The following is a 26,126-nucleotide window of genomic DNA, read 5'->3' on the forward strand; positions in this document are numbered from 1 at the left end:
GTCGAAGCAATAAACAAAATCATCAAGAAACTACTGAAACGGTAGCTGGACAAGGCCAAAGGAACCTGGCCAGAAAAGCTTCCCGAAGCACTCTAGGCTATTCGGACATCTTACTGAACGTCCACTGGAGAAACCCCTTTTTCCCTGGCTTTCGGTTCGGAGGCTGTGGTGCCTGTGGAAATTGGCGAACCTTCCTACCGAACGGAAACCTTCGCACCGAAGCCGAATGAAGAAGCACTTTCTCTAAGCCTCGATCTTCTTGAAGAGCACCGGGCACATGCCAACCTTCGGAATGAAGCCTACAAGCAACGTGTCTCTCGGTACTATGACTCTAGGGTCAGACACCGCTCATTCCGAATCGGAGACTGGGTCATGCGGAAGGTATCCCTAGCAACCAAGGATGCCACGGAAGGGACTCCCGGACCTTCCTGGGAAGGACCCTATGAGATCATCGGTATCCTTCGATCGGGAACCTACCGCCTAAGAGACTCCAACGGCAAGACCCTCGGTCATTCCTTGGAACGTGGAACATCTCAAATACTATTTCAAGTAACCTAGCCTACGGTAGGACAAAGTTGTAATCTAGCCTATGGTAGGACAAAGTTGTAACCGATTAGAATGTATTTGCCCTTCGGCAGAGATTAATAGAAAGTCTTCGGCACTATTACTTCAGAACTTCTTTTTAAAATTACTCTACTAGTCCATGGCAGCCAATAGTGGCAAGTTAACGTTCTAAGGCATCTTTATTAGCCTACGGCAATAAATGTTTTTCGAAATTGTTACCCTACAGATTCCATCGGAACTTATCAATTTCGAAGTGTCCCTTTAACGTTATAAATCCTATACGGAGCCTTTCGGCGATTGAAACAAGCTAAGATTGTCGAAACAGATGATAAAAATAATAATAAACTTTTAAATTAAGGATGCCCTCGGCACTAATACGTTCAGAGTACATGAAAGTTTAAAATCTAGATTTGCAAGTACAAGCTCAAATTTAAGAGGCCCTCAGGCTTCGTCGCCGGCAGCAGCATCAGCAGAACCAGAGCCTTCGGCGGCGTCCTCCCCCTCGTACTCCTCGATCATTTCCTCGGTTATCCCTTCCGGTAGGGGGGGAGGGTCGGCGATGAAGTTCAGGTTCAGCTTTTGCCCAGGGTTGTACCGTTTGAACTGGTACAACAGGTCCGCCATCTCCGAGCCCACTTCCTTATCCAGGAGAACAGTGAACTCTTCAGACGAGCGGTACCCCCGGACAGCTGACCGAATGGGAGCCTCGATCTCCGCAGCCTTGGCCCGCTCCGACTCCTCCAAGGCCACTTGCACCGCCTCTTTGGCAGCCTCGGCATCCCTTGCTGCCGCCAGCGCTGCCTCCAGGAGACCCTTCATCTCCTCCACCTTCGCCTCCGAAGCGAGAACCTGCCGTTCGGCAGACTCTTTCTCCTTCAGCAGATGGGCATGGTCCTGGAGCGCTTTGCCAGCCTCAGCAACCTTGGTCCTGCCGTCCTCGTACGCCTTCTTGGCGCGCTCGGCAGCAGCAATGGCCCGCTTGACGCAGAGCCACATGTCCATGGACGCCTGCACAAAACAAACAAAGTCAGAAGCACGCCCCACTTAAAAAAATAAAGGGACGAAGGAAGAAAGAAAATCTTACCGAGGCCTGAAGCCGGAAGGCGCGTCCAGCCTCCTCCCGAAGAAACTTCTTCGGTAGTTCGTCGATCTCCGGTAGCTCCATCTGAGAACCGAGGATCATATGGTTGACGAACTGGACCGTCTTCGCTGGGCAGGCAATGGTGACGGCTTCGGAAGGACCTTCCTCGTCCTCCACCGCAAGGACAGCCCTTAGGACCTCCGATTGGCGGGGGCATTTGGGGACTGGCTCGGCTTCCAGATCGACTGTCTCCGGCCGCTTGCCTGCAGCCTTGGAAGCAGCGGCTTCAGTACCCATCTGCCTCGGTGCGGAGTCCTCATCGCCGACCCGCCTTAGCACAGGCTCAGCACCCAGCTGCCGCATACGATCGGCGAGAGTCTGATCCTCGGGATCCACCGCCGCCTGCCGAGCGGAAGCCTCTTCGGGCTGCCTCTTTTTCTTCTTGCCCTCCAGGCCCATCATTCGGCGCCTCCTGGAGGACTCGTTCATCTTCTTCGCCTCGGCAGCCTTCCTGGCGTCCGTCACTAATCGAAAGCGTTCGGTCAATCGACAAACAAAAGCAACACACGAAAACAAAAAAGGGAGAAGGAAAGATATACTTACTCTCGGCAGGGTTAACGAGGCCGGCTCTGACGAGGTTGTCGGTGAAGAGGAAGCGTGGATAAACTCGCTCGGCAGCAGGTACTCTCAGCCTCACTCTGTCGAGCTGCTGGATCTCACTCTGCTTGGGCTCGGCTGCTTGAGTTTACCTGTCAGAAGAAGGAAAATTAGTAAAATAAAGCAAGGAAAAAGAAGAGAGAAGAGAAGCCGGCCTATCAATCGGTATTTCGGGAACCTACCGGCAATCTGAAATGTCGTGGGGACCGAGAAGTGGGGGGAGTTCCCGATGGCGATTCCCAATCGCCGGAGAGTAGCACCCGCCGATTCCTCCACGACTTTTGAGAAGTCGGCACCGAGCTGATGAAGTGCCCCCGCTCAGAAGCCTTCAGGCAGTTCGCCTGAACCCAGCCGTCGTGATCGGCGCTCTTGGACTTGGTAATGCTGTATAAGTACGAGAACTGCTCGTAGGAAGGCTCCCCCTCCTCCGCAATCCCGAACGCAGCAATTACCCCCATCAAGGTCACCCAGAAATTGGGGTTGTACTGGCCAGGAGCGTACCCGACCTGGGCAAGGATCTTCTGCACGGCAGGTTGCAACGGCAACCGAACCCCTTGCTAAAGAACATCGGTGAAGAAGGTCACTTCGCCGTTCGCTGGGTCGCTGAGGGACTCGACAGGGCTCGGTATCCTCATCTTCACCGAGTCCGGAATGAGGTACTCGGCCCTAATCCTCTCCAGCTCTCGTTCGGTGATCTTGTTGGGCTCCAAGTAGTCAACCCCGAACAGAGTCTTCCTAGGCACACCCACCGGTATCCTAGGCTGCTCTCGGTGAACGATCGTCACCCTCGGCCGGGAGGGACCGGCAATGCCCTCACCACGACCGGAGGTGGAGGCCTCAGGCTGATGCTCAAACGGGCCGACGCGGGTACCGTCCTTGTGCACCACGGCCAAGGGTAGCGGTTGCCCCGTCATAAGCCCCTTGCCGATGCCATGGGTAGGAATGGAGTTCACCTCCTCACCGAATAACTCAACATTGTTGTCTTCTCCACCCTCGGCGTTCGGACATCTACAAAACAAAGAAAGGAAAGCTAAGGCCCGTGCCACAAACTACCCTACCGATACCTACATCGCTACCTATGACCACTAGACTACCGAAGGAAAATCCTACTTAACGTTCGGCTAGCCTATGCCATGGAAAGACGTATAATTACATAAAAAGAGAGTATTCTGGGGGTACCGAACGGTATCTTACCTTGAGTAGTGTGGGATGATTTGATCGCCGATCAGAGACTTCGGAAATCGCCCTGTATGCCGAGAACCGCTGTAAAAATCGCCTTGATTGCCATTCACTCTCTTCTGAAATCGCCCTGTATGCCGAGAACCGCTGTAAAAATCGCCTTGATTGCCGTCCACTCTCTTCGGAAATCGCCCGCACAGAGCTCTCGCGTCAACTCACAATTGCAAAGTGAGCCTTACGACCGGAGCGACCTCTATTTATAGGGAGAGAGCTGTAACGGTACGCCTCGAAAGACTAAACGGCTCTTTAATGCGCCGTTAGACGTGCTTTTGCTGGCCACGCGTCACCCGACGAATGGCGCCGCCGACTGCACGCCAGGCATGGAAGATGAAGCGTCTCTCTGCCCTCTCGCCTCTCAGCATCGACGACCCCTCGGGCCCAGGTCAGTCTCTCCCGAACGATATCTTCCGAAAGGATCGACACAAGCATCCTTTCTTCTCCCCAAATGAGCCTACCGAACGGCAGTGTAACCTCCGAACTGCCATAGAGAACTAAATTCCCTTCCGAAGGACCTTCGGAAGAGAACTTGGGGGACTACTGTTTATACCGAAAACAAATGACCTATGACCACCGAACACGTGGACAGAATCGATATTGATCGCAGAATCCCTTCGGCATGCTGCCTACCAAAGTCGTCTATCTTGACCTTTTTACTACCGGACACATGTCATGCTCACAATCCGCGTCCACAGTCCCACATCGAAATATGAGCACAGTGCACACCTCCCAAGGCCTATATAAGAAGACCCCTATCCCCAAAAGGAAGAAATCAGAACTAACGGTACGCTACCGATTGATCTGTCAGTTAACATTACTAAAACCGTACTTACTAAAGCATCGGAGAGCCTTCGGTCGGTACCACACCGGTACCCCAAGGACTTACCGAACGCGTCCTTTTGCAGGTACTCACCCTTCCGAAGCAAGACGTCTTCCGAAGGTAGTCACCTGCCGAAGACATAATATAACTAAGTTGACGAAATACGTGCCGAACCACTTTTTCGCATCAACATTCTTCATTCTTCCTTCTTCCTCCTTCCTCCTCCTCCTTCTTCTTCTCTTTTGGTTGCCGTCAAAGTTACTCCTTGACGTATCGGGACAATATCACGAGCGTATCGTGACCGTATCAATGGAGTATCGGAGCCGTATCGTAAAGTCAACATCCTAAAAAAGTCTACGATACGCCACGTGGCGTATCGAATACATATCGGTACCGCATCAATGCTGTATCGTATCGGGGCCGTATTGGATACGAGCATACCCCAAAAGTCCAGCTTGTCGGTGCAATAGAGGTTGAAAAGCAGCCCAAACAGGATAAGTTAAAAGACTCAACAACCAATGATTACAAAATAAGAAAAAATTGACACTGATTTTGTTTCTTTTTAAATTATCGGGTTTTCTTCTTTATTCTGAATGAATTTTGTCACTGATTTTGTTACAAATGCTTATCTACATGATTGGTTTACTGTATAACTCATATGCATACAGTGTATGTATTATATAACTCTTTTGCTGTTGTTTCTTTTAAAATTATTTATGGTTGTTTGAATTGCACATTTTTACAAGTTCGGATTGTCACTGATTTTGTTGCCACATCCTGTGGTACGAAAAATATGGTAAGTTTAGCATTAACTGATGTTAATGAGTTTTAGTTTTAAATTTGCTTTCAATATTTATGCTGCAATTCTTTTTATATTTTTTTCATTGAAGACTTTGTTTTAGGAGGGGCCCCATTACTCGCTTTGTACCGGCCCTAAAATCTCAGAGCTGCTCAACCCATGAACCAGCCTCTTTCTTCATGAATTGAACCTCTGTGTGGAATTACTGTACTGAGCTGCATGGCTCTTGCTAATCTAAACAGCCACTGCTGCAATTGGTTTGTTTTTTTCAGAAAAAAAAAAAAAGGAAATGCCAATAGAAGGTTTATAAAACTGCGCCAACAGAAAACTCTTGCTAATTAACAACCATATGCTATCATTTATTACATATGCAGTTCTCTCATTTCAGAGAAATGAAAAAACCAGAACATCATCTCTCTGCTCATATGCCAAGTTATTAGTAAACTGGCCGAACGACAACACCTTTGATAACAAGTCCAGTCTTCCATCTCTGATCATATTCATACAATGAAAACTCGACGTCCCCAGGTTTTTCGGTGATGCAGTAAAGTCGCCAACTGGAATCTCTATCCAATGCTCTCTTGCCTTATCCGTCAAATTAACTTTACTCCATCGATTCTCTGAAGCGTGTGGGACATTGAGTTTGAGATTCACTGGAACTTCCCATCCATAAGCTTTAGCTTGCAGCTTGACCACAAATACAACTTCATACTGAATTCCTGGCGACAGCTTTGTGGTGTTAAGTTTTCCACGCACTTCTAGCCAACTTAATCCTAACAGTTCAGCAGCTTCAGTACGGCCATCACTACAATGAAGCCTAAGTTAGGACTAAGATTACTTATAGAATTAGTATGATATAAAGTTCTTCTCCTATGCGGATGTCTGAAAATTATTAAAATGTAGACGTTATTATAAACAGAGAGAAAAGCAGGGAAAGATAGTAGGAAATATATAGTGTTGGCATGGTGATAACGTCTCCAAAAAAAATCTGGATATATATTTAAAATTTGTTGTATATGTTATCTGTTTCAAATGTTCAATTGGACTGGAGAAACCTAGAAACTGAGCATAAGTTATGTATTGACGTTTTTGGTACCTTGTTTCTTGCACCCAGCGCCAGGAACGAACGAGGGTCTCCAGAGCAAGTGATATCAAGAGCCTTTGCATACACCATCTAAGGCCTCACCACCTGATGACCACCCAGTCGCCATCTCTTCAATACACGTCTTGCATCCAATGCTTGTTGTTACATATGTAGGTACAAGTAGGAATTGGCTCAAATTTGATGGCATGTGATGTGTTTTGTTATGGGCTCCTACCTTGACTTTGTTGGCTCCACAAGTGCTTTCGGTGGTTGTCTTTTATTGATAAAATTGCATGGGATATTGTGTTCCCTTGGCTCTACGGGCAGCCGAGAGCAAGATGGAAAAGAGGAAGAAATCATGGTGCCAAAACCATGTGCTGGAAGTCATGGTTTGCTTTCTTTTCTCTTTACCCGCTGCACTTGTCTACATCAGGAGGTGTGTGAGCAGTGTGCAGTGTGCCTCACTTAGGCCATCCTCAATAGTAGGGACTCTAAAGAGGTTGATAGAGTCCAATTTAGAGCTTTGATGAAATCTTTGGGGTTTTAAGGCCTTCTCTAATCCATGAAGAGCTAAACTCAAATTTTCTCCCTCTAAAAAGTAACTATTTGGGTTTTGCTTGGATTCAAATCATTTTTTATCCCAACCCTCCGGACTCAAATTTTAAGTCCGCAACTTTATTAAATTGTTTAAGTCTATTTTTTTTAATGGATAACTTTTCTTCATTTAATCTTTTTAAATAACATCACAATTTAATTTTTTGAACAATTTGACCTAAAAAAAATTAAAATTCCATAAATTTCATTCTCCTGTGAAGTATGGTGGACAATGGCTTCTATCACTCTCTGATGATGTTCTTCATCATCTGAATCATCATCAAACATAAAGGAAAAGATGGCATTGCCACGGTTATCCATTGAAAACTTCAAATGATATGAAAAGTATGAGAATGAAGAAGATGATGTGCTTGAAATGATATCAAAAGTATGAGAATGAAAGAGATTGATGAAATTGACAAAGGAAAAATAAATTGAGAAATAGAAAAAATATTTTTGGTATATTAATTAAGAAATGAGTGAGTATTTATAGAGTTTGAAGTGAGTTTTGAGGTTGGATTTGATTTGGATTAATTTAAAATATTATTTTGACCGTTGGATTTAAATTTCAGCCGTTGGATTTTTTTTTACCGTTAAAATAGCTTAAATTTTAATCTAGATCGTCAATTTAAAGAGATTCTTCTTTTCCAATTAGAATTTTTTAAATAAAAAAAAAGAGATTCTTCTTTTCCAACTTCTCTTTGAGCTGGAAACAGCCAGCACGTGGGCCCAATCGATACTATTTGATTTTTTTTAATTTTTTTTTAAAAAAAAAAGGAGACAGCCAAAGCCCAATGGCTCTCTCACCTAGTGCCGACACATGGCCCATGCACAGACAAGCCCATCAGAGCTGGTCCTAGCGCGGGTCCCAGTGTTTTTATCATCTCCAAATGCTCTGCCGCCTCAGCATGGGACCCATTGAATAGTATTGGGTCCAGGCAATACTTGGACCCATATTTGGGTCCAAATTTGGGTTTTTCCAAATTTTGGGTCATTCATTTTCTTTGGTTGGGAGAGGTTTTGGGGGATATTTTGGGTTTGAGTCCTTGGGTTGGAGATGGCCTAAGAGCACATTGACCCCAAAAGGGCAGGGGCAAGGCTCAAGGAACTATAGTTTTCCAATGTGGAACTAATTTCAACTCAAAACATATTTGCAATGCCTTACAAAAACCAACAAGTGATATCAAGAGCCTTTGCATACTCCAGAAAGCACTTGTTGGACTTGTGGTCAAGATACGTCTGCAATAACAGTGATAATGCTAACAATATCCAACAAGATAATGACATAATCAAGATGGTTGATTTCTAAGTTCTCTTACAAGTTTCCATTCTTTAAATCAAATTGAAGTCCCATAAATTTTGATTTGGAGCTGAATTTTGGCACGAACTGGAAATTTTCACATTTCAGAAGCATAAATATGTATCTATGTATATACGACGTAACTAATACACGAAGATACGCAAAATTAAACCATCTGACTGAGCATGGTGCTTAACTGATTCTGTTGGCTGTGCCTGTGACTGTGAGGCCTCATCAATTGATGACCACCCCATCCCCATCTCTTCAATACACGTCTTCCATCCCATTCTGCTTGTTACTTATATGGGTAAAAACAGGGCTGATGTGAAGCATGATCAATTAGCAACCAATGGGTTGGTTGAACTTAGAAAACACTTTGGAATATCAGAAAATGCCTTTATTCCATATGGTAAACTTTTGTTTGCTTAACATATAAAAAAGAAAAAGTTTTTATATTCCAAGTAAGGGAATCACATCCCATATATATATATATATATATATATATATATATATATCAGTCCCCTTCTATTGAGGGATCCCTCAAATAATTTTATTTGAGGGACGCCCTTTAGGGTACCCTATAATTTTTTTCCCAATGATCCAAACCATTTATTTTTTAGGTCTTCATTTATAGATCATCCTTACAAAAAATTACACAAATCGGAAACCGTTTCGACATCCAATTGTATCTTACAAAATCAATGAACACGGTGCTTCAAGAAAATGCTAAAATTTCAATAACTTAATTGAGTGGTCAAATGATATCGGATTCAAGTGATTTTTTGTAGAGATGATCTTTGAATGAGTATCTACAAAATAGACAGTTTGGATTAGTGAAATACAATCCGGAGTGGGGCCTACAAGGGGTGTCCCTCAAATAAGTTATTTGAGGGATCCCTCAATGGAAGCTCTCTGTATATATATATTACCTTTTATAAAGTAATATTTGAAAGTAGTCATCTCATCATCATCTTGATTTACTTTGAACATTCCATCAAAAGCTCCCTTACTGTTTTGAACTTTAATATTATATTTGAAGCCTTTTCTTTTTCTTTCGTTTTTTTATATGCATAATTACATATTCATGACAGGGTTTACTTTAGATTTTGAAGTCCTTATGCAAAACTTAAACTGAGACCATTCAGCAAAAAATTTACCACTACAAAAGTAATGAGCACATCAATATTTCAGGAAAGTATGCCTAGTCTAGCAGATCTAGTCACCAACCCGTAGAAAAAGAACATACTTGTCAAAATACATGGACTCTAATTGGAGTAAAGGAAGTCTAGCCTACTTAAGGGTTTGTAGGGGCTTTTTTTCTTCCGGCAGCTGTAAATGGATTGAGCTACCGTAAAGAGCAAATGGATGGAATTATCCCATGTGTCTGAGTTCGAAGATCAAGCCCCAAAAATGCTTCGAAAGGACAGAGATGCCTTAGGAAATACCTTGGTTATCTTCACCAACAAAAATAATAACAGCTTACAGATAGATTTTCTAGCTTGGCATGAGAGGCTTATGGCATGGAAGGAAAATTGACATGAGTTTAGCACTGAAGAGAAAGTTATGTTCTTGGGGGAAAAAGGATGAATAGAGCACGAATTTGCTAGGTTTTGCAGGTGAGAGTGGAAGCTTGCTCTCTGCATATGGTTGTTTTAGCCAATGATGAAGTAGTGGGTGTGCTGGGTAGTTTCCGGCAGCTCGACGAAAACTCTGTCAAGCTTTAGAAAAGTTTACCAAAAGGGAAAATGGGAAGAGATGGAAGGATGGGGCTCAAAATTGCAGAGGTCTCAGAGGTGAGAGATAAAGCTTGCTCTCCATATGTCTATTGAGATGATGGGTATAAAATGCCTCTTTTTATAGGCGATGGAAGCTATCCTTTTCCAAGAAACCCTAATGGTTTTTATCCAATTTAGCCAAGCTTTTTCCTTCCTTTCTCTTCCCTTCCTTTGACTTTTCTTATAATGGTAAAATCCTCTCTGCCCAATCTCACAAAATTAGGGATTTTGGGAGCTCAATGCTTTTTCCGCAGCTGCTTCAGTGAAGAACTCCCATTTTCAGCCATCTTTCTTCCTTCTTTTCTCATCTCTTCTATGGCTAGATCTAATGGGGGAAAAGAAATGGGTATGTACACTGGTTTGAATGGTGTTTTGCTCAAGTATCCCTTGGTTTTTTGGATGTTTTTGCTTGAAACTTGTTCCCTCCATGTGCTGGAGCCTCCCAGCAGCTTACATACATGGATATTTTGGCTTTCATCATGGCTTTTGTTCAGCTAGGTGCTGGAGATTTGCAAATATTTTCTTGGGTTGCTTAGGCCTTCTAGGACAATAAGTTGGTTTATCAAGTAAATGAGCTAACTTCATCAATTGTTGGGCTATTTAGTTAAGTTAATGGGCTATTTTGGTTAAAGTAATAGGCTATTTTCTCTTTTGTGCTCACCCACATGTTTGGGCCTAAGAAAATGGCTTGAGTTTCGAGGCTCCCAAGTAACCCCGGAACTTCCATTTCTCGGCCCATCAATAGGCCTTATGTCAACTTATTACCATCCATACCACAACCCACTCAAGCAAGCCACGTGCATCTTGCGTGGCTTGGGCCCACTTAAGCTTGTAGAGTGGCGTGTTGCTTATTTGCTTAGCGCGGCATGTGTGCAAGCGCATATGAAGAACTTTCGCATGCCCAAATTGGGTTTCTTCTTGGTAAAGTATCGCATTGGGCCTGGAATATATTTGGGCCAAACCGTGGATTTTTTTGGGCCTTAACAAGGTTCTATTGAGAATAAACTAGACTTCTCTATGTTTAGTGGTCATAACTAATCTAGGTTTATCTCTAATTATGTGGTAGTTGGAGTTGAATTAAGTGTATAAGCTATCTTATGCTGGTCTCTTGTTGTTTCTCAATGTAGCCTTTAATGTTGTTTAGGTAGCAATTAGTTTTCTAGCCTATTTAAATATGTTATTGCAAAGAAATATATGAGAATATTTTTCTTCCGTTTACATCTACTTCTCATCATCTTTTCTTACTTTCATAATCAGGAAAACAAGTTTCTTTTCTTGAATTCATTAAGAGTTGACCTAATACCCACGTTATGGTTTGGTTATGGTAATAGTGTAGTGTTAGAGCATCTCCAACACTAGTAGTTAATAAAAAAATTTAAATTGAAGTTTGTTGACCTACGTGACAATTTGAAAACCTTAGAGCATCTCCAAGGGTAGTAGCAAACAAAACTCTTCAAATTGAAGTTTATTGACCTACGTGGCAATTTGAAAAGCCTTATTTGCTACTTGAATAATTTTTGCTCCAACAGACTCTTCAATTTAATTAATGCACTATAATGAAAAAGAATGAAAAATATGAAAACATGTGAAAAATGTCTATGTATTTATTATATGAAAAGAAAAAATACATGTTTTTAACATTTTCAAGGTAGGTTTTGTTTTTCCAAAGTAAAATTAAATGTTTGAAGAGCCAAAATTAACTTACTAGTCCTGAAGAGAGAAAATTAGGTTGCACCTTTGATGACTAAGGTTGAAGAGGCTGTTGGAGAGAGTTTTTCTGATGTGGCTCACATATTTTAGAATTCCAAAGTTGTTGAAGAGGCTATTGGAGATGTTCTTATTTGCTACTTGAATAATTTTTGCTCCAATAAACTCTTCAATTCAATTAATGCAATATCATGGAATAGAATGGAAAAATATGAAAACATGTGAAAAATGTCTATGTATTTATTATATGAAAAGAAAAAAAAATGCGTGTTTTTAACATTTTCAAGATAGATTTTGTTTTTCCGAAGTAAAATTAAATGTTTGAATTTGAAAAGCCAAAGTCAATTTACCAGTCCTGAAGAGAGAGAAAGAGGTTGCAACTTTGATGACTGAGATTGAAGAGGCTGTTGGAGAGAGAGTTTTTCTTATGTGACTCACCTATTTTAGAATTCCGAAGTTGTTGAGGAGGCTATTGGAGATGTTCTTATTTGCTACTTGAATAATTTTTGCTCCAACAAACTCTTCAATTCAATTAATGCAATATCATGAAAAAGAATGAAAAATATGAAAACATGCGAAAAATGTCTATGTATTTATTATATGAAAAGAAAAAAGAAAAAAGAGAGCATGTTTTTAACATTTTCAAGGTAGGTTTTGTTTTTCCAAAGAAAAATTAATTGTTTGAAGAGTCAAAGTCAATTTACCAGTCCTAAAAAGAGAGAAAGATGTTGCAGCTTTGATGACTGAGGTTGACGAGATTGTTGGAGAGAGTTTTTCTAATGTGGCTCACCTATTTTAGAATTCCAAAGTTGTTGAGGAAATTGTTGGAGATGCTCTTATTATGGTTTGATCATGTTACGAGTTTGAGACCTAAAACAAACCAATTTGATAATTTATTACAACCGAGTCATTTTTTTATTAACATAAGGACAACAAGCCTTATTTTTTTAATCAACAATAAGAATTGGTTTCCCCTACATCCTGCATCAAAAACTAAATCACAAGCTTCTGATAAAAAACCGAGAATACTTAGTTTAAGGCTTTTAATCAAGAGAATAAGTTTCTTTTCTAGAATTCACTAAGAGCATTCACAATCATGCTCTCTATTTTTTAGCTAAATTTTTTTTGAAAAGGTTGATTTCATTCCATTAGAAGGGGGGAATAAAAGGCATGTAATGCGTGGCCTCGTTAAAACCTTCCCGGAGAAAACCACAAGGGAAAAACCCCGGGGTAGGAAAGAGTACTACCTATGCTGATAACGTACACAACAAGGAAATTACATAGCGTCAATGAACAAAACATCTTGTAGGGAGTCATAAATGCTATAACTCTTTTTTAATTGGTCCATCTCTATTAAAAAATAATATAAAAAATAATAAACATTAATTAAAAGTTTGAAATACTCATTAAATAAAGCAGTATTAAATTATAGGGAGCCACTAGGAGTCCTTTCTCTCTCCTCAGATTTAGGAGTTCCTAGAGGTCTCCTTATTTTAGGAATTCCTAGAGGTCTCCTTATTTTAGGAGTTGGATAGGAGCATGGTTGAAGTTGTATTTTTCCAAATCCTCCTTAAAATTTGTCTAAGGATGTGGTTTAGGGAGCCCATTGTGGATGCTCTAAGAACTGACCTAGTACACATCATGGTTCGGTTATGCTACTAGATTAAAATGGTTTGATCATGCTATTAGTTTGTGACCTAAACCAAACCAATTCAAACTGTAATGTTACCTTGATTCAATGTATAATTTGTAATTTGAGGCCTAAGAGCAACTCCACCCATTTGCTCTTTGCCATGGCAAGGGGGGGACTAGGGCAGCTACTATTCACATGAATAGTGGCTGCCCTTGCAAAAAGCAATGTGTGTTTCCACCCATTGCCATGGCAAAGGGCAAATACTATTCTTTTTCACAAATTTGTTTACCTAAACAATTAATTTGGATAATATTTTCGGATAGGATTTTTGGGTTCGTACGTGTCAATATTTATTATAAAATTCATATCTCAATTGGATAAAATTTTCGGATAAAATGATAAATAAAAATATAATTTAAAAGTGAATAAAATGTTGAATAAAAAGTGAATAATAGTAGAAGTAGAAGAAAATGCATGAGGATTTAGTGTTGAGAGTGAAGAGTATTGGTAGGTATTTATAGAAGAAAAAATATATATATATCAGTCATGATCTCTTGGATTATAGTGGTCCAAGAGATTTGTGGTCACTCACCGTTGGATGTAAATTCAACGGTTCACTCACTCTTGCACTCCTTTTAAAAAACTTTTTTCAAATATTAGATTAATATCCAACGGTGGGTGACCACAATCTCTTGGACTCCTGTGGTACAAGAGATCAGGACTGATATATATATGTATTTTTTTTTTAAATTTCGAATTGTTTTCATAATTTTATAGCAAAAAAAAGCCCAGTCGTTGGATTGGAGGAGAACAGGTGATCGGAGAGCCCAGACGAGGACACATGTCTTCTAGCTGTTGGTGGAGCACAGGGCTGATGTCAGCGCACGCTGACATGTACGCTGACATCATCCCTCCCTCATGCTCAAACTCGGGCAAGAGTTGTCTTCGTGCCAACCCGTTTTCATGGGTCCCGCCTCTAGCTCGGGCAAAAGTGACCCGCTGGAACTGGCCTTTTGGCTTGAACTCCCCCCAGCCCCGGGCTTGGGCTCCTCGGTAGAGTTGCTCTAAACCAAATCAAAACGGACCTTTCCAAGTCATAATGAAGCACTGCTGCCCTTGGTACAGACGACACTAAAACAGCTATACGACACTTTTTCACTAGCCACCAAAATGTCTTCACCATCAACAAAAATATCTAACGACGAGCAGTAGCAAACAGAAGTTCACACTCGCGCCACGCCTTCTCCACCTTATCCAACATCCAATTTCCCAAAACCCTGTAAAAACCGCACAGAAACCCTCCATCAATGGCGGACCAAATTCATTGTCAAACCCACACACCCCATTTCTTCTAATAACCCAACCTCTTAATGCACATCACCTCCTTAGCTTTCATACAAAAAAACCCACATCACTCATGGACCTTTCTTCTTCCTTCATACAAGTCTCAAACCCCTCCACTTACAACAACTACTCTTTCTCATCCTCATTTTCACAATTCCCAACTCAAATTCGACTTAAAACCCCCAAATTATCATTCCCAAACTCGCGAAATTTCCATGTTCTTGCTGTTGCCGTAGACCCGCAACAAGAGCTTCCCAAAAACAGCCCCCAAAGGCTCCTCAAAGAGCTCTCAGAGCGTAAACGAGCCACTTCTCCGAAGAAGAAGGTACCTCCGAAGAGGTTCATACTCAGGCCACCGTTGGATGACAAGAGACTAGCACAGAGGTTTCTCAATAGCCCACAATTATCGCTAAAGTCCTTTCCGTTACTCAGTTCTTGCTTGCCCTCCTCGCGGCTTAACAATGCCGATAAGGCTTGGATAGAAGAGTACATGCTTGAGGCCAAGCAAGCCCTTGGGTACCCCCTTGAGCCTTCTGATAGGTTCGGGGACGATAACCCAGCAAAGCAATTTGATACTTTGTTGTACATGGCTTTTCAGCATCCCTCGTGTGAGAGGACCAATGCGCGGCATGTGCGGTCTGCGCATTCGAGGCTGTGGTTTTTGGGGCAATATGTGCTTGAATTGGGTTTGGCTGAGTTTTTTCTGCAGAGGTATCCGAGGGAGGCTCCTGGTCCAATGAGAGAGAGAGTGTTTGGGTTGATTGGGAAGAGGAACTTGCCCAGGTGGATTAAAGCAGCTAGCTTGCAGAACCTGGTATTTCCTTTTGATGATATGGATAAGTTGCAGAGGAAGGACCGAGAGCCGCCTGTGAAGTAAGTTCAATGGTCTTTTTTCTTTTCTTATTTCAATTATCTTTCCTTAGTTCCTATCCATAAAATGTTTTATTGCATTGCCTTGGATCCTTGAGAATATAACTTGTATTGAAGTGCAGAACTTTAGTTAGATATCAAAACAATGTAAAGGAGATAATTGCAATCTTACCATGGAAATGGGAGTTTATATCACTAGATATTGCCATCAGGACTATTCATCTGTTTCTTGTGATTTGGAGTGCATGCATATGATAAGAATTCTTCTTGTCTTGATGTCTGATGCATATGTGGGGATTAGGTTTTACTGATCACCATCTATGTTGGTGATTGATCATATAGCATTTATAATCTTATATCTTGAAAATTCTTGCCAAAGGAATAGAATGGAGATGTAGGGTTTGGGGCTAGCTTATTCGGTTACAAAGTTCTCTTTTGCTTTTGACATTCCTCTATTATCAAAGTTATAAAGCTAATACAGAAAAAAATCATTATTTGGGTTAAGAATGGAACTTGAAGACATGATAACTGTTTAGCCTTTTCCTAACCTCAATTTAGGGTGTATTCTAAATCCTTGTTACCTAATTCCAACATACTAGCTGATTTTTCATAACAAATAAAGCTGTAAGTTCTTATAAATAATTTATATCATAATTTACTAGCATAAATTATCTCTTGCTGCACAATTAACTTTTGGATGTCACCTTCCATAAAAAGATCATAGTTTCTTTGGCAATACATAACAGATTTTTTTTTTTTTTTTTAATTTTTAAATTCATGCAATTGAATGGTTTTGCAGCTTGAAATTTCAGAGTTGCTAATCATTTGGGCTTCAAAAATTTTGTGTCTTTTGGGCAGGTCTGTATTCTGGGCGTTGTTTGGAGCTATATATTTGTGTTTTGGGATGCCCGAAGTATATCGTGTTCTTTTTGAAGTATTTGGAATGGACCCAGAAGCTGAGGATTGCCAGCCAAAATTACGGAGACAGCTTGAAGATGTTGATTATGTTTCCGTTGAATTTGAAGGCAAAAAACTCAGCTGGCAAGATGTTGCAGGATACAAGGCAAGCACTATAATGTTTTCTTTTCTGTTCAATTTTATTGTTCTTTATCCATAAAAACAAAACAGATAAACACTCCAAACCATCTGGGATTTTCAGGTGGTCAGATATTTTGCGTGCACTTTGTAAAACCATGAGGGTACTTAATATAAGACTAGATGATTAAAGGCTTATCACAAGGCACTTGTTTTAACCTGACTCTTGAGGTTTGTTTATGATCATATGTTAAAGTCATTGTTGATCTTCTAGTCGTGGACACGCATTGCAGCAATTTTAGATTAATTGAAGTGCAGTGACTTTTCAGATAAATTATTCATGTCATGTGTATTAGAGTGACTATTTAAGTTGCCTGTACTTCAATTTGGTTCCCATGTGTTAAGTAAATAGTTATGTTTATTTGTCTTTTCAATGCTGGAAGGTTCCTGCAAATAATATGTTTTCCCCCTCTACAGCCCCCAGAAGATGCTCTTTTTGCACATCCAAGGCTCTTCAGGGCTTGTGTTCCACCAGGTATGCATCGGTTCAGAGGAAATATATGGGATTATGAGAGCAGACCTCAAGTCACGCGGGCATTGGGATATCCCTTAGCAATGACTGATAGAATTCCAGACATTACTGCAGCAAGGAACATTGAACTTGGACTTGGGCTACAGGTGTTTCATTTGCTGCCCTTCATCTCTAAATGTGCATTTTCCAGTAGAGTGTAATCTTATCTCTTTAACCTTTATATCATATTGCGTGGTCGAGCATGGACCTTGAAGCATTTGTTCTTCACTAGGCAACATGTTCTGCTATGTATCGCCTGATATCTAGCTAGCATTTGCTTTTGTTTGCACTCAAAGTTCACTAGGTTACAACAGTGCGGATCAGCCTGTTCCCAAATGTTTAGAACCGCCAAAAGAAAAAGTTTGTGGATAAATTATGTTTGTTAATGATTACAATCTGTTCAGGCCCTGCATCTTGATGTATTGTTTGATTTCTTATTTACGTACAGCTTTCTTTCTTGCATCCATCGAAGCATAAATTTGAGCATCCTCGATTTTGTTACGAGCGGTTAGAATATGTTGGCCAAAAGATCCAGGTAACAATTTACAGTGCATCAATGCAATTTCATTTGTCAATTGTGTAGGAGACCCGATATTTCTCTTTCCCCACGTATATTAGTTGACAGTTCTGTGGTTTTGTGTTTATGTCTTATTTAGGACCTTGTGATGGCTGAAAGGTTGCTGATGAAACATTTAGATGCTCCTGGAAAGTGGTTAGCGGAGAGACATCGCCGTGTTCTTATGAACAAATTCTGCGGGAGGTATTTGAGGGAGAAGCGTCTCCATCAGTTTATCATCTATTCCGACCAGGTTCAGGATGCTTATGAGCACAACCGAAGATTAAGGAATCCAGCCACAACTGCTGTTCAACAAGCCATTCATGGCCTCTCATACACCATATATGGGAAACCAGATGTAAGGCGCCTCATGTTTGAAGTTTTCGATTTTGAGCAAACCCAACCTAAAGCTGTCACTGTGTGAAGATGAACTATTCAATATTCCAATCCCTACACAAGCCACAAAGCATTCTTTTTAGTTTCCTCGACCTTTTTTTCCCCAGTTTCTCAGTTCTAAAGTGGAAATACTTGCATGGAACAGTATGTGATTGTGCTATCTGACAACACTAATGTAATATAAATATGTAATAGTTTAAATTAAAGTATTTTTTAATTATGTTCACTTTGAGTATGTGATTAGAGCACATTATTGCAACTGGAGCACGATGTGTAATTCCAACCTGTGTTTTTTTGTTCTTTTCCAACCCACCAAGTGTTGATCCTGCATGGAAAACAATAAAATACAAGACGGAAAATGTTTTGGAATACTTTTTTGTTTCCGTTTCCTACTCCAAAAATGCTATAAATTTTTATTCCGAACTTTTTTTTAGAAGTCTTATCATATGTGAGATAATTGAAAAACCGAGGGATGCGGTGAAAATTTCTACATAAAAAAAGTGTTTTTTTTTTAGTCTGAAAAAAAAGAAAAAAAAGAAAAGAAAAAGTACTAGTGTTTTTTTTTTTAATGACATTTCCTATTGAAATGGGCAATAGCACATTAAACTCACACACACTATACGGATGCTAGGACTCGAACCCAGAACCTTGCCTGAGGGAGTAAATACTTCAAACCATTACACTAGTGGGTCCTTTGCAAGTACTAGTTTTTAGGTACAAGGATTGTGGAGAACAAAAAATTACAGAAGAATTGAAGGCATTTTCTGTCATGGCGGTAGCTGATAGGGTAATAAGTTGGAATTATGATACAGTAGTGCAATGACAATATGCCGGTAGGGTAATGGGTCGGAATTAAGATATAGTAATGAAATGAGCCGGTAGGGTAATGAGTTGGAATTATGATAGATGAACCATTAGATTTCTTTCAACATAATAAATTCAGGAAAAATCATTAAGAATGGCCACTCACCGGTCGCCATGTAATCATATTCTCAGCTCAGACCCAAAATATTATGTTGCAACAACTACAGGCAAGCAAAACTCCCCTCCAGCGATATTTAATCGGGAAAGGGCAAAGTACCAACGAACCCAAAACGCAGGTTTTTTGTTGGGCGTCGTTTGACGTTAATGGTGTCGTCGTCGCGGTAACTACATAATACATGCTACAGCACATGATATATGCGCACAATCCAGCAATACCTCTTCGCTTCCTGCTAGTGTGCACCCTTGTTGCCTTGCGTGCGCCTGTCGCGCACCCTCCTATCGTGCGCACCCCCTCCCCCTGCCCTCCTCACGAGACACAGTCTCCCCCTACCGCCAAAGCCACTCATCAGATCTCGGCTTCTGATAATCTCGGAGGAGCAGCCATGTCCAAAGCTCGTGTCTACGCTGACGTCAATGTCATCCGCCCTAAAGAGTACTGGGACTACGAGTCCCTCACCGTTCAATGGGGGTAACCATTTTTACCTTCTTCTTCTTCTTCTTCTCTCTCTCTCTCTCTCTCAATTCAATTTGTTGATTTTCTCAAAATTTTAATCCAATTTGGGACCTTTCATTCCAAAGCTGTTGATTTTGATTTTGAGTTTAAGCTTGCAGTAGAGTAAGCTGTTGATTTTGTAAATTAGGGCTTTTTGGTATATCTACTGTGCTCTCTGTGGTAATGATGGGTACCCTGTGACCCTCTTTTTGTAGTTTTTATTTAAAAAGATTACAACTTTTATTATGGGTTTTCTTTTCTTCAGTGATCAAGATGATTATGAAGTTGTACGGAAAGTAGGAAGGGGAAAATACAGCGAGGTCTTCGAAGGCATAAATGTCAATACGAATGAGCGCTGCATAATCAAGATCCTCAAGCCTGTTAAGAAGAAGAAGGTAAAGTATTTGCTTTTTTGGAAATTAGGGTTTTGGGTTCTGGTGTTTTGTTTGATTTAGTTGCCAATGATCCCATTCTGCACTTTTTAGCATGTGTTCTGTCATAACTGCATTAGCGACACGGTATTATAATGACGTCATTGTTTACTATTTCATGTGTGTGGATCATTTGTTGTAACATTTAGAACAGAAGTTGATCTTTCTAGTGGTCTTTGTGCAGATTAAGAGAGAGATAAAAATTCTCCAGAACCTTTGTGGGGGACCGAATGTCGTCAAGCTTCTTGACATTGTCCGAGATCAGCACTCAAAAACTCCAAGCTTGATATTTGAGTTTGTGAACAGTACTGATTTCAAAGTTTTGTACCCCACACTGACTGATTATGACATACGCTACTACATATATGAGCTTCTCAAGGTAACTATCGTAACTTGTTTCTGCTTATTTCCTTCTTCCCCTGTTCAACTTGTGGAACCATGAATAGTTATGAATCATTTCTGGTAAAAAAAATTTGTTTTCTGGTGATACTGCAATGCTACAGTTTGTTAAATGAGAGGAGACTTGAATTTAGAAATGAGAGAGCACATGGTTTGCAGAGAGAGATTGTTCTAACTGTACTAGAAATTGTTTCAAGTATGTTATTTTCTTGAGTACCTTCATGAATTGCCATTGCTTTCTCTAAGGAAGGAGGGATTTGATTTAGTGGCCATTTGGGAGGACTGGTTTCAAATTTAGGAATTTAGTTCATAAAGGGAACATATGGATTTCAAATGACTCATTGTATGTGCATGTAGTTATCTCAAATACATTCCGTGCATGAGCCAAGTGACGTAGGTGCACAAGAATACTTTGCTAGTTTTTCTGTTGTCTTTTTAATATTTAAAAAATATAATCTAACCTTATTTTCAAATCCACATGTTTTTTTCTTTGAAATCATCTAATTCAAATAAAATTCTCTGGGGTAGTCTGATGCAGGCAGTGGTTTGGAACCTATGGCTGGAACGTAACAGGAGAGGGAGTGGGAGTGGTAGAGTTATGGGATAGAGTGAAGTTTTGGGCTGCCCTTTGGGCATGCTTTTAAGGATATACCCTATCCTACAATTATGCGCAATCTGCTGGCTGCAGTATCTTAAGGGGTTGTTTTAGGTTTGGTTGTTTCTGTGTTGAGTGGCCTTGTGTCTGTTTCACTGGCTAGTGTTATTTCTTTTTATCTGTGTTCTAAATGCCCTTGTTTTTATCCTTACAAATTTGAATAAAAATGTTTCTATTTAAATATATATATATATATTTTTTTTAAAAAGGGCCTTAGAGTGCTCTCTAGTTGCACTGTTCTAAGGTACTGGGGATTTTGAAATTTCAGTCCAAATGAAGGTTTGCATTAGACTCGTTTGGAAATAGCAAATATCAGCTGAGATCTTGTGTTATCAGAAGCTAAAAACTTTCGCCAACTACTTTGATATGCTTTTGGTCCATTGTGCTGCATGCATTTCTTTTAATGGTGGTATATTTCCTCATGGGAAGGGGTTCACACCCCCGCTTCAATAATATGCAGTTCAATGTGCAACCAACCTTAATTATTTGGGAAAAAGCACTGCTATCAACTTTTCAATGTGTTGTGTATGATAGGAATGTTGGATCAACATCCTTGTCTGGATCTAGTTTGCTTGATAAGTACTTGTGGAATTTAAGCTCCAAACTAACCATCTTAGTAATGTGTAAGCACCTTTTCATATGTTAATTATCTTTGCATTGCAGGCATTAGATTACTGCCATTCACAAGGAATAATGCATAGAGATGTCAAGCCTCACAATGTTATGATAGACCATGAATTGCGAAAACTTCGCTTGATAGACTGGGGACTTGCTGAATTTTACCACCCTGGAAAGGAATATAATGTCCGTGTAGCTTCAAGGTAATATTTTACAACAATATAGAATCATTACCTATTCTGGGTCCTATATAGACCATGCATGTACATTGAAATGTGATTTGCTTGGGCCTTTAGTTGATGTTAGTATTGATCAGGTATTTTTAGGTGGCTAGGAATAAATATTTTAATTTGGTTCTTTTCTTGCATATACTGTATTGGCACTACATATTTAACGCTATTTTCATCTGCAAATCAAAGCATAATCAATTGTTAAAATAGGTATCTGTATTTGGAAGGCTAGAGTAGAGAGTCTCTTTAATGATTTTAGCATTGTGACAGTTCCTTTGAGTTTTCTTGCATCGTTAGACTGTAATTCATCTTTGTGGAATGATTGAAATTTCTTTCCTTCTTTTCTAGATACTTTAAAGGTCCTGAACTTCTAGTCGATTTGCAAGATTACGACTATTCTCTGGACATGTGGAGCCTGGGTTGTATGTTTGCTGGAATGGTGAGAATTACAGTTACTGGATTTTGGTTTAAATGGTTTCTGGTGTTAGTTACTTAAATTCCCAATTTTAATGTGTTTCTGTTTAGAAAAGCATATAATCAGGTGTTTTTTTTCTCATTATACTTGTTTTGTGTAGATATTTCGCAAGGAACCTTTCTTTTATGGCCATGACAACCATGACCAGCTGGTCAAAATTGCCAAGGTAATCCTAGTCCTTTTTTGGTTGACATGACGTAATCAGTATGCATATTATAGCCACTGGTAGAAATTCCTGCAGGAGCGAAACAACAAATTAGTGGTTACTGTTTATATTACAACTACTTCTATATGAATGTTTAGATTCTATATATCTTTGGAGAGAAACTCAAGGATGTCTGTTTGTACTACTATCCCTCACTTAGGTGATAGTGTTGTATCATCTAGGGCAGTTTCACATCAACCCCCATCCACATGAACCCATGCATGCACACACACACCTATAAATATGGACTAATGAATCCTTATATACATAATGTATGATCTAACCAATATCGTTTGATGTAATATATATATTTTTTTAATGAGTTGTAGTAATTTATATTCATTTCCAGGTACTTGGGACTGATGAGTTGAATGCATATCTGAACAAGTACCATTTAGAGCTTGATCCTCAACTTGATGCACTTGTGGGGAGGTATTTTCAGCATAAATCTCTTCTTCTAAGTGATGCCAATTCTCTGTAATCTAGTAAAAGGTCAATTTTGTTATAATATGAATTCTTTGTGGAAATATCTTAGCATGTGAATGCAAAGGTTCCATCTTCCGCTAGGAACTGCTGCAGTTTAACTTATCAAACAAAGTAAAAAGGTGCTGCAGTTTATAAATGTGAATGAAATCTTGAAAGTAATAAATAATGTGGAATTAGTATCTGTGTACGTGTATTGATGTGCTGTTACACTGTACTGCAGGCACAGCAGGAAGCCCTGGTCGAAGTTTATTAATGCAGATAATCAGCATCTAGTTTCTCCAGAGGTAAATTCTACGTTTCTTGGAAGAGAACTGTTATTGGCCCTCCAAAAAATTCATCCTTCTGAAAGTGCAATTTCCTCCTTATATTTTTATGAGGGAGGAATGCATGATCACTTTTTTGGAGTGCCAATAAGATCTCCCATCATGGAAATGTGTACATAAAAAGTTCTTTAGTTTATTCACATTATGTTTCATCAAAACTTCCTTTATGTATTGTACAAATTAAAACTCCTACAATTGCCAACTTGCCATTAATTTTTAAGGTATTTGACATGCAGGCCATCGATTTTCTGGATAAACTTCTTCGGTATGATCATCAAGACAGGCTAACTGCAAAAGAGGCAATGGTAATTCTCCATTAGTTACAGTCAAACTGAACAAGGGTTCTTGTGACACCTAATTCTTTCCTCGTTTTCGTTTCCTTTTACCGACATTAATTTAGTCACTAAGTTTCATTTTATGTGAGCACTGTTCTATGCATATACATGTTTGCTGTTGATAACTTCTACCATTATATTTTGGGATGCAAAAACCTTACTGCCATGCTGGCACTTCCGCAGGGGCATCCATATTTCTCACAAGTGAGGGCAGCAGAAAGCAGCAGGATGCGGACGTAAGAGCTTTGATAATATAATGCCCCATATGTAGACTAGAATTTGTGCTATTTGGGAGTGTTTTATTTTCTTGAAAACTCTGGCTGCCTTTGGCAATTGTTGTAAGTTTAATATTGTTGAATGGGATTTTATAGTATGGTTGTCGTTAAATGACTTTGTTGGATAGAAGATTAATTATCTAAAGCATGATTTACGTGAATATATTCTTTATTGCCACCTCCCTCTGGCAAGATTGTTTTTATATTTTTGCTTAATGCTGTAAATCCGATCAATGATAGCCTCGTCTGCTGAGCTAATGGTTTTTGGCTATGACATTGACACACATCATTCAACTATTTTCAACAATATTTAGATCCTGGACAACAGGGGGCTCCTTTATTTTCTGGTGTGTTGTCGCTTTTTATTTACTCCTCACTCTCTGTAGACTTTGGCAAAACAGTCTCAGCAAAGATGACAGCCCCTACCAACCGAACGGAGTTACGTTCATCCTCCAATATCCGTACTCGGACGAAAAAGATTTGTAATACTGAAGAATGAGGAATTATTACACATTTAACGTGCCTATTTTGAAGGCTTGGCACAAGCTTGGAGCCACAAAGCTCAGTAAGCATCAATCCCGCATTTTGAAGTGTGGCAATTGACCAGAGTAGGCAGTTGGGTATGCCAACAAGCATAAAGCACATGCTAACAAGAATTGATGTAAAGTCTTACAAAGAGCAATATCACCAACATTCATGATCATTTAAGATCAAGATTTAGTTCAACAAGGAGATACACGTCTTTCTCTCGCTCTCTCCCTCACTCACATTAACACACACAAACACTTCACAACCAGTATTAAATAGCTATCAATCCAGAAGAACCGTTGGTAAATTCATTCCTGAAAGCTTAATATAGAGGGCCATAACGTTCACAGTTTGTCCCTACAACTCCTTCTCGCATTTCATTCATTTCTTGAGATGAGGGAAACAAGCGTACACATCAGACTTGGGATGCTTTGCTTCAGCATGTTCCCTGCACTTCACCTCTGATGTGGTGCACATAAATGCTTGCATACACACCTTGCACTGCAGTCAACATTTGCAATACCATTACTCAATAATCGGTCATAGTATGCAGATGAAAGAGAACACATTAGCTCCCTGGGAAACAATTAGAATTGACTATATTGATCAGCCCAAAACTAATTGTTCTGTACTTTAACTATCCTAGCCCCCAAACTCATACAAATCACTCACTTAGCACAAAATAAAGAATGATAGGCGAAAACAAAGAGGCTTCATCACCAGCTACAAATTATCAATATATACAACAAGATGCTCTTGAATTATGCAGTCATCTTAACCAATGAATTATAAATTATAATCACTATCACCTCAAGTTTGCAACAAAGGAGCTGAATTTATCAAAAAGTCCCACAAAAAGAAGAATAAAAAACGAACAAGCAGCATTGGCAGGCACAAATTGAACATTCCTTGATAACCCACCCTCAATCAAATTCCATTTATACTAATAAGCAGAAAAGTATTTATTACAAACCCATCAAGACTAAAATCGCGACAGACTTAAACAAATAGTTTTTGAATTGACTAGGAAACATAGTAATCAACAACTAGTTAAGTAATTTTCCTCAGAAACTAAAAAGGAGTTAGAAACACCCCAAAGAATTACCTGGATGGACATGGCTTTCTCGTTTGTTTTAAGCTGGCTTCCTGTGTAAATCAAAAAATTAACCAAATTGTATAAGACCAAGAGCTAGATCTAACCATAATCCCCAAAAGGAGTTGCCAAGAAAATTAAAAATTTCTAGCTTTTAAACATAAAAGTTTTTCTTTATTTTCTCGCAATGGATATTTGTCTGCCAATATATAAAAGACCAAATTTTACACACTACAATCCTCGAAAGAAGCTTCCAATCAATTAAAATCCAATTTTAAATACAAAAGTTCAAAAATAATTCTTTATTTTATGCAACTGGAGAATAATGTCTGTGACAACAACAAAGACGAAATTTTACCCTTGCCGGCGGCTTTCTGCTTCTCCAAGTTCTTCTCACGTGCCATCTTGGCCTTTTGACCGTTGCCTCCTCCCATGTCTGCTAATCGAAGACGGATGAAGACCTGAAAACCCTAATTTCGCAATTGCGCTCTGTGCCTGTTAGGCAAAAAGGGGAGCAAAAATCCGGTGCGAATAAGTCAATTTATAGGTGGGGAGAAATTTATTGAAGTCCATA

General features: G+C 39.9%; 4 protein-coding genes across 4 annotated transcripts; 2 read left to right on the forward strand and 2 right to left on the reverse strand.

Annotated features, from left to right (window-relative positions):
- Positions 5,448-6,486, reverse strand: LOC18775047 (protein PHLOEM PROTEIN 2-LIKE A1). The gene is made up of 2 exons (XM_020566787.1): positions 6,254-6,486; positions 5,448-5,962 (listed from the first exon to the last, which is right to left on the reverse strand). Exons 1-2 carry the CDS (start codon positions 6,322-6,324, stop codon positions 5,542-5,544), a joined length of 492 nt encoding a protein of 163 aa, XP_020422376.1. The 5' UTR covers positions 6,325-6,486; the 3' UTR covers positions 5,448-5,541.
- Positions 14,395-18,303, forward strand: LOC18775154 (ribonuclease III domain-containing protein RNC1, chloroplastic). The gene is made up of 5 exons (XM_020566528.1): positions 14,395-15,467; positions 16,323-16,527; positions 16,977-17,177; positions 17,519-17,605; positions 17,727-18,303. The coding sequence occupies exons 1-5, from the start codon at positions 14,668-14,670 to the stop codon at positions 18,048-18,050; spliced, it is 1,617 nt and encodes a 538-aa protein (XP_020422117.1). The 5' UTR covers positions 14,395-14,667; the 3' UTR covers positions 18,051-18,303.
- Positions 19,079-24,109, forward strand: LOC18774213 (casein kinase II subunit alpha-2). Its single transcript, XM_007205227.2, has 10 exons — positions 19,079-19,475; positions 19,765-19,894; positions 20,115-20,309; positions 21,648-21,805; positions 22,181-22,271; positions 22,408-22,473; positions 22,862-22,944; positions 23,219-23,282; positions 23,558-23,626; positions 23,840-24,109. Exons 1-10 carry the CDS (start codon positions 19,183-19,185, stop codon positions 23,894-23,896), a joined length of 1,206 nt encoding a protein of 401 aa, XP_007205289.1. The 5' UTR covers positions 19,079-19,182; the 3' UTR covers positions 23,897-24,109.
- On the reverse strand, positions 24,553-26,126 carry LOC18772279 (uncharacterized protein At2g23090). Its single transcript, XM_007207336.2, has 3 exons — positions 25,911-26,126; positions 25,565-25,605; positions 24,553-24,960 (listed from the first exon to the last, which is right to left on the reverse strand). The coding sequence occupies exons 1-3, from the start codon at positions 25,984-25,986 to the stop codon at positions 24,841-24,843; spliced, it is 237 nt and encodes a 78-aa protein (XP_007207398.1). The 5' UTR covers positions 25,987-26,126; the 3' UTR covers positions 24,553-24,840.

This window comes from Prunus persica, chromosome G6 (genome assembly GCF_000346465.2).
Source record: "Prunus persica cultivar Lovell chromosome G6, Prunus_persica_NCBIv2, whole genome shotgun sequence".
Classification (NCBI taxonomy): Eukaryota; Viridiplantae; Streptophyta; class Magnoliopsida; order Rosales; family Rosaceae; genus Prunus; species Prunus persica.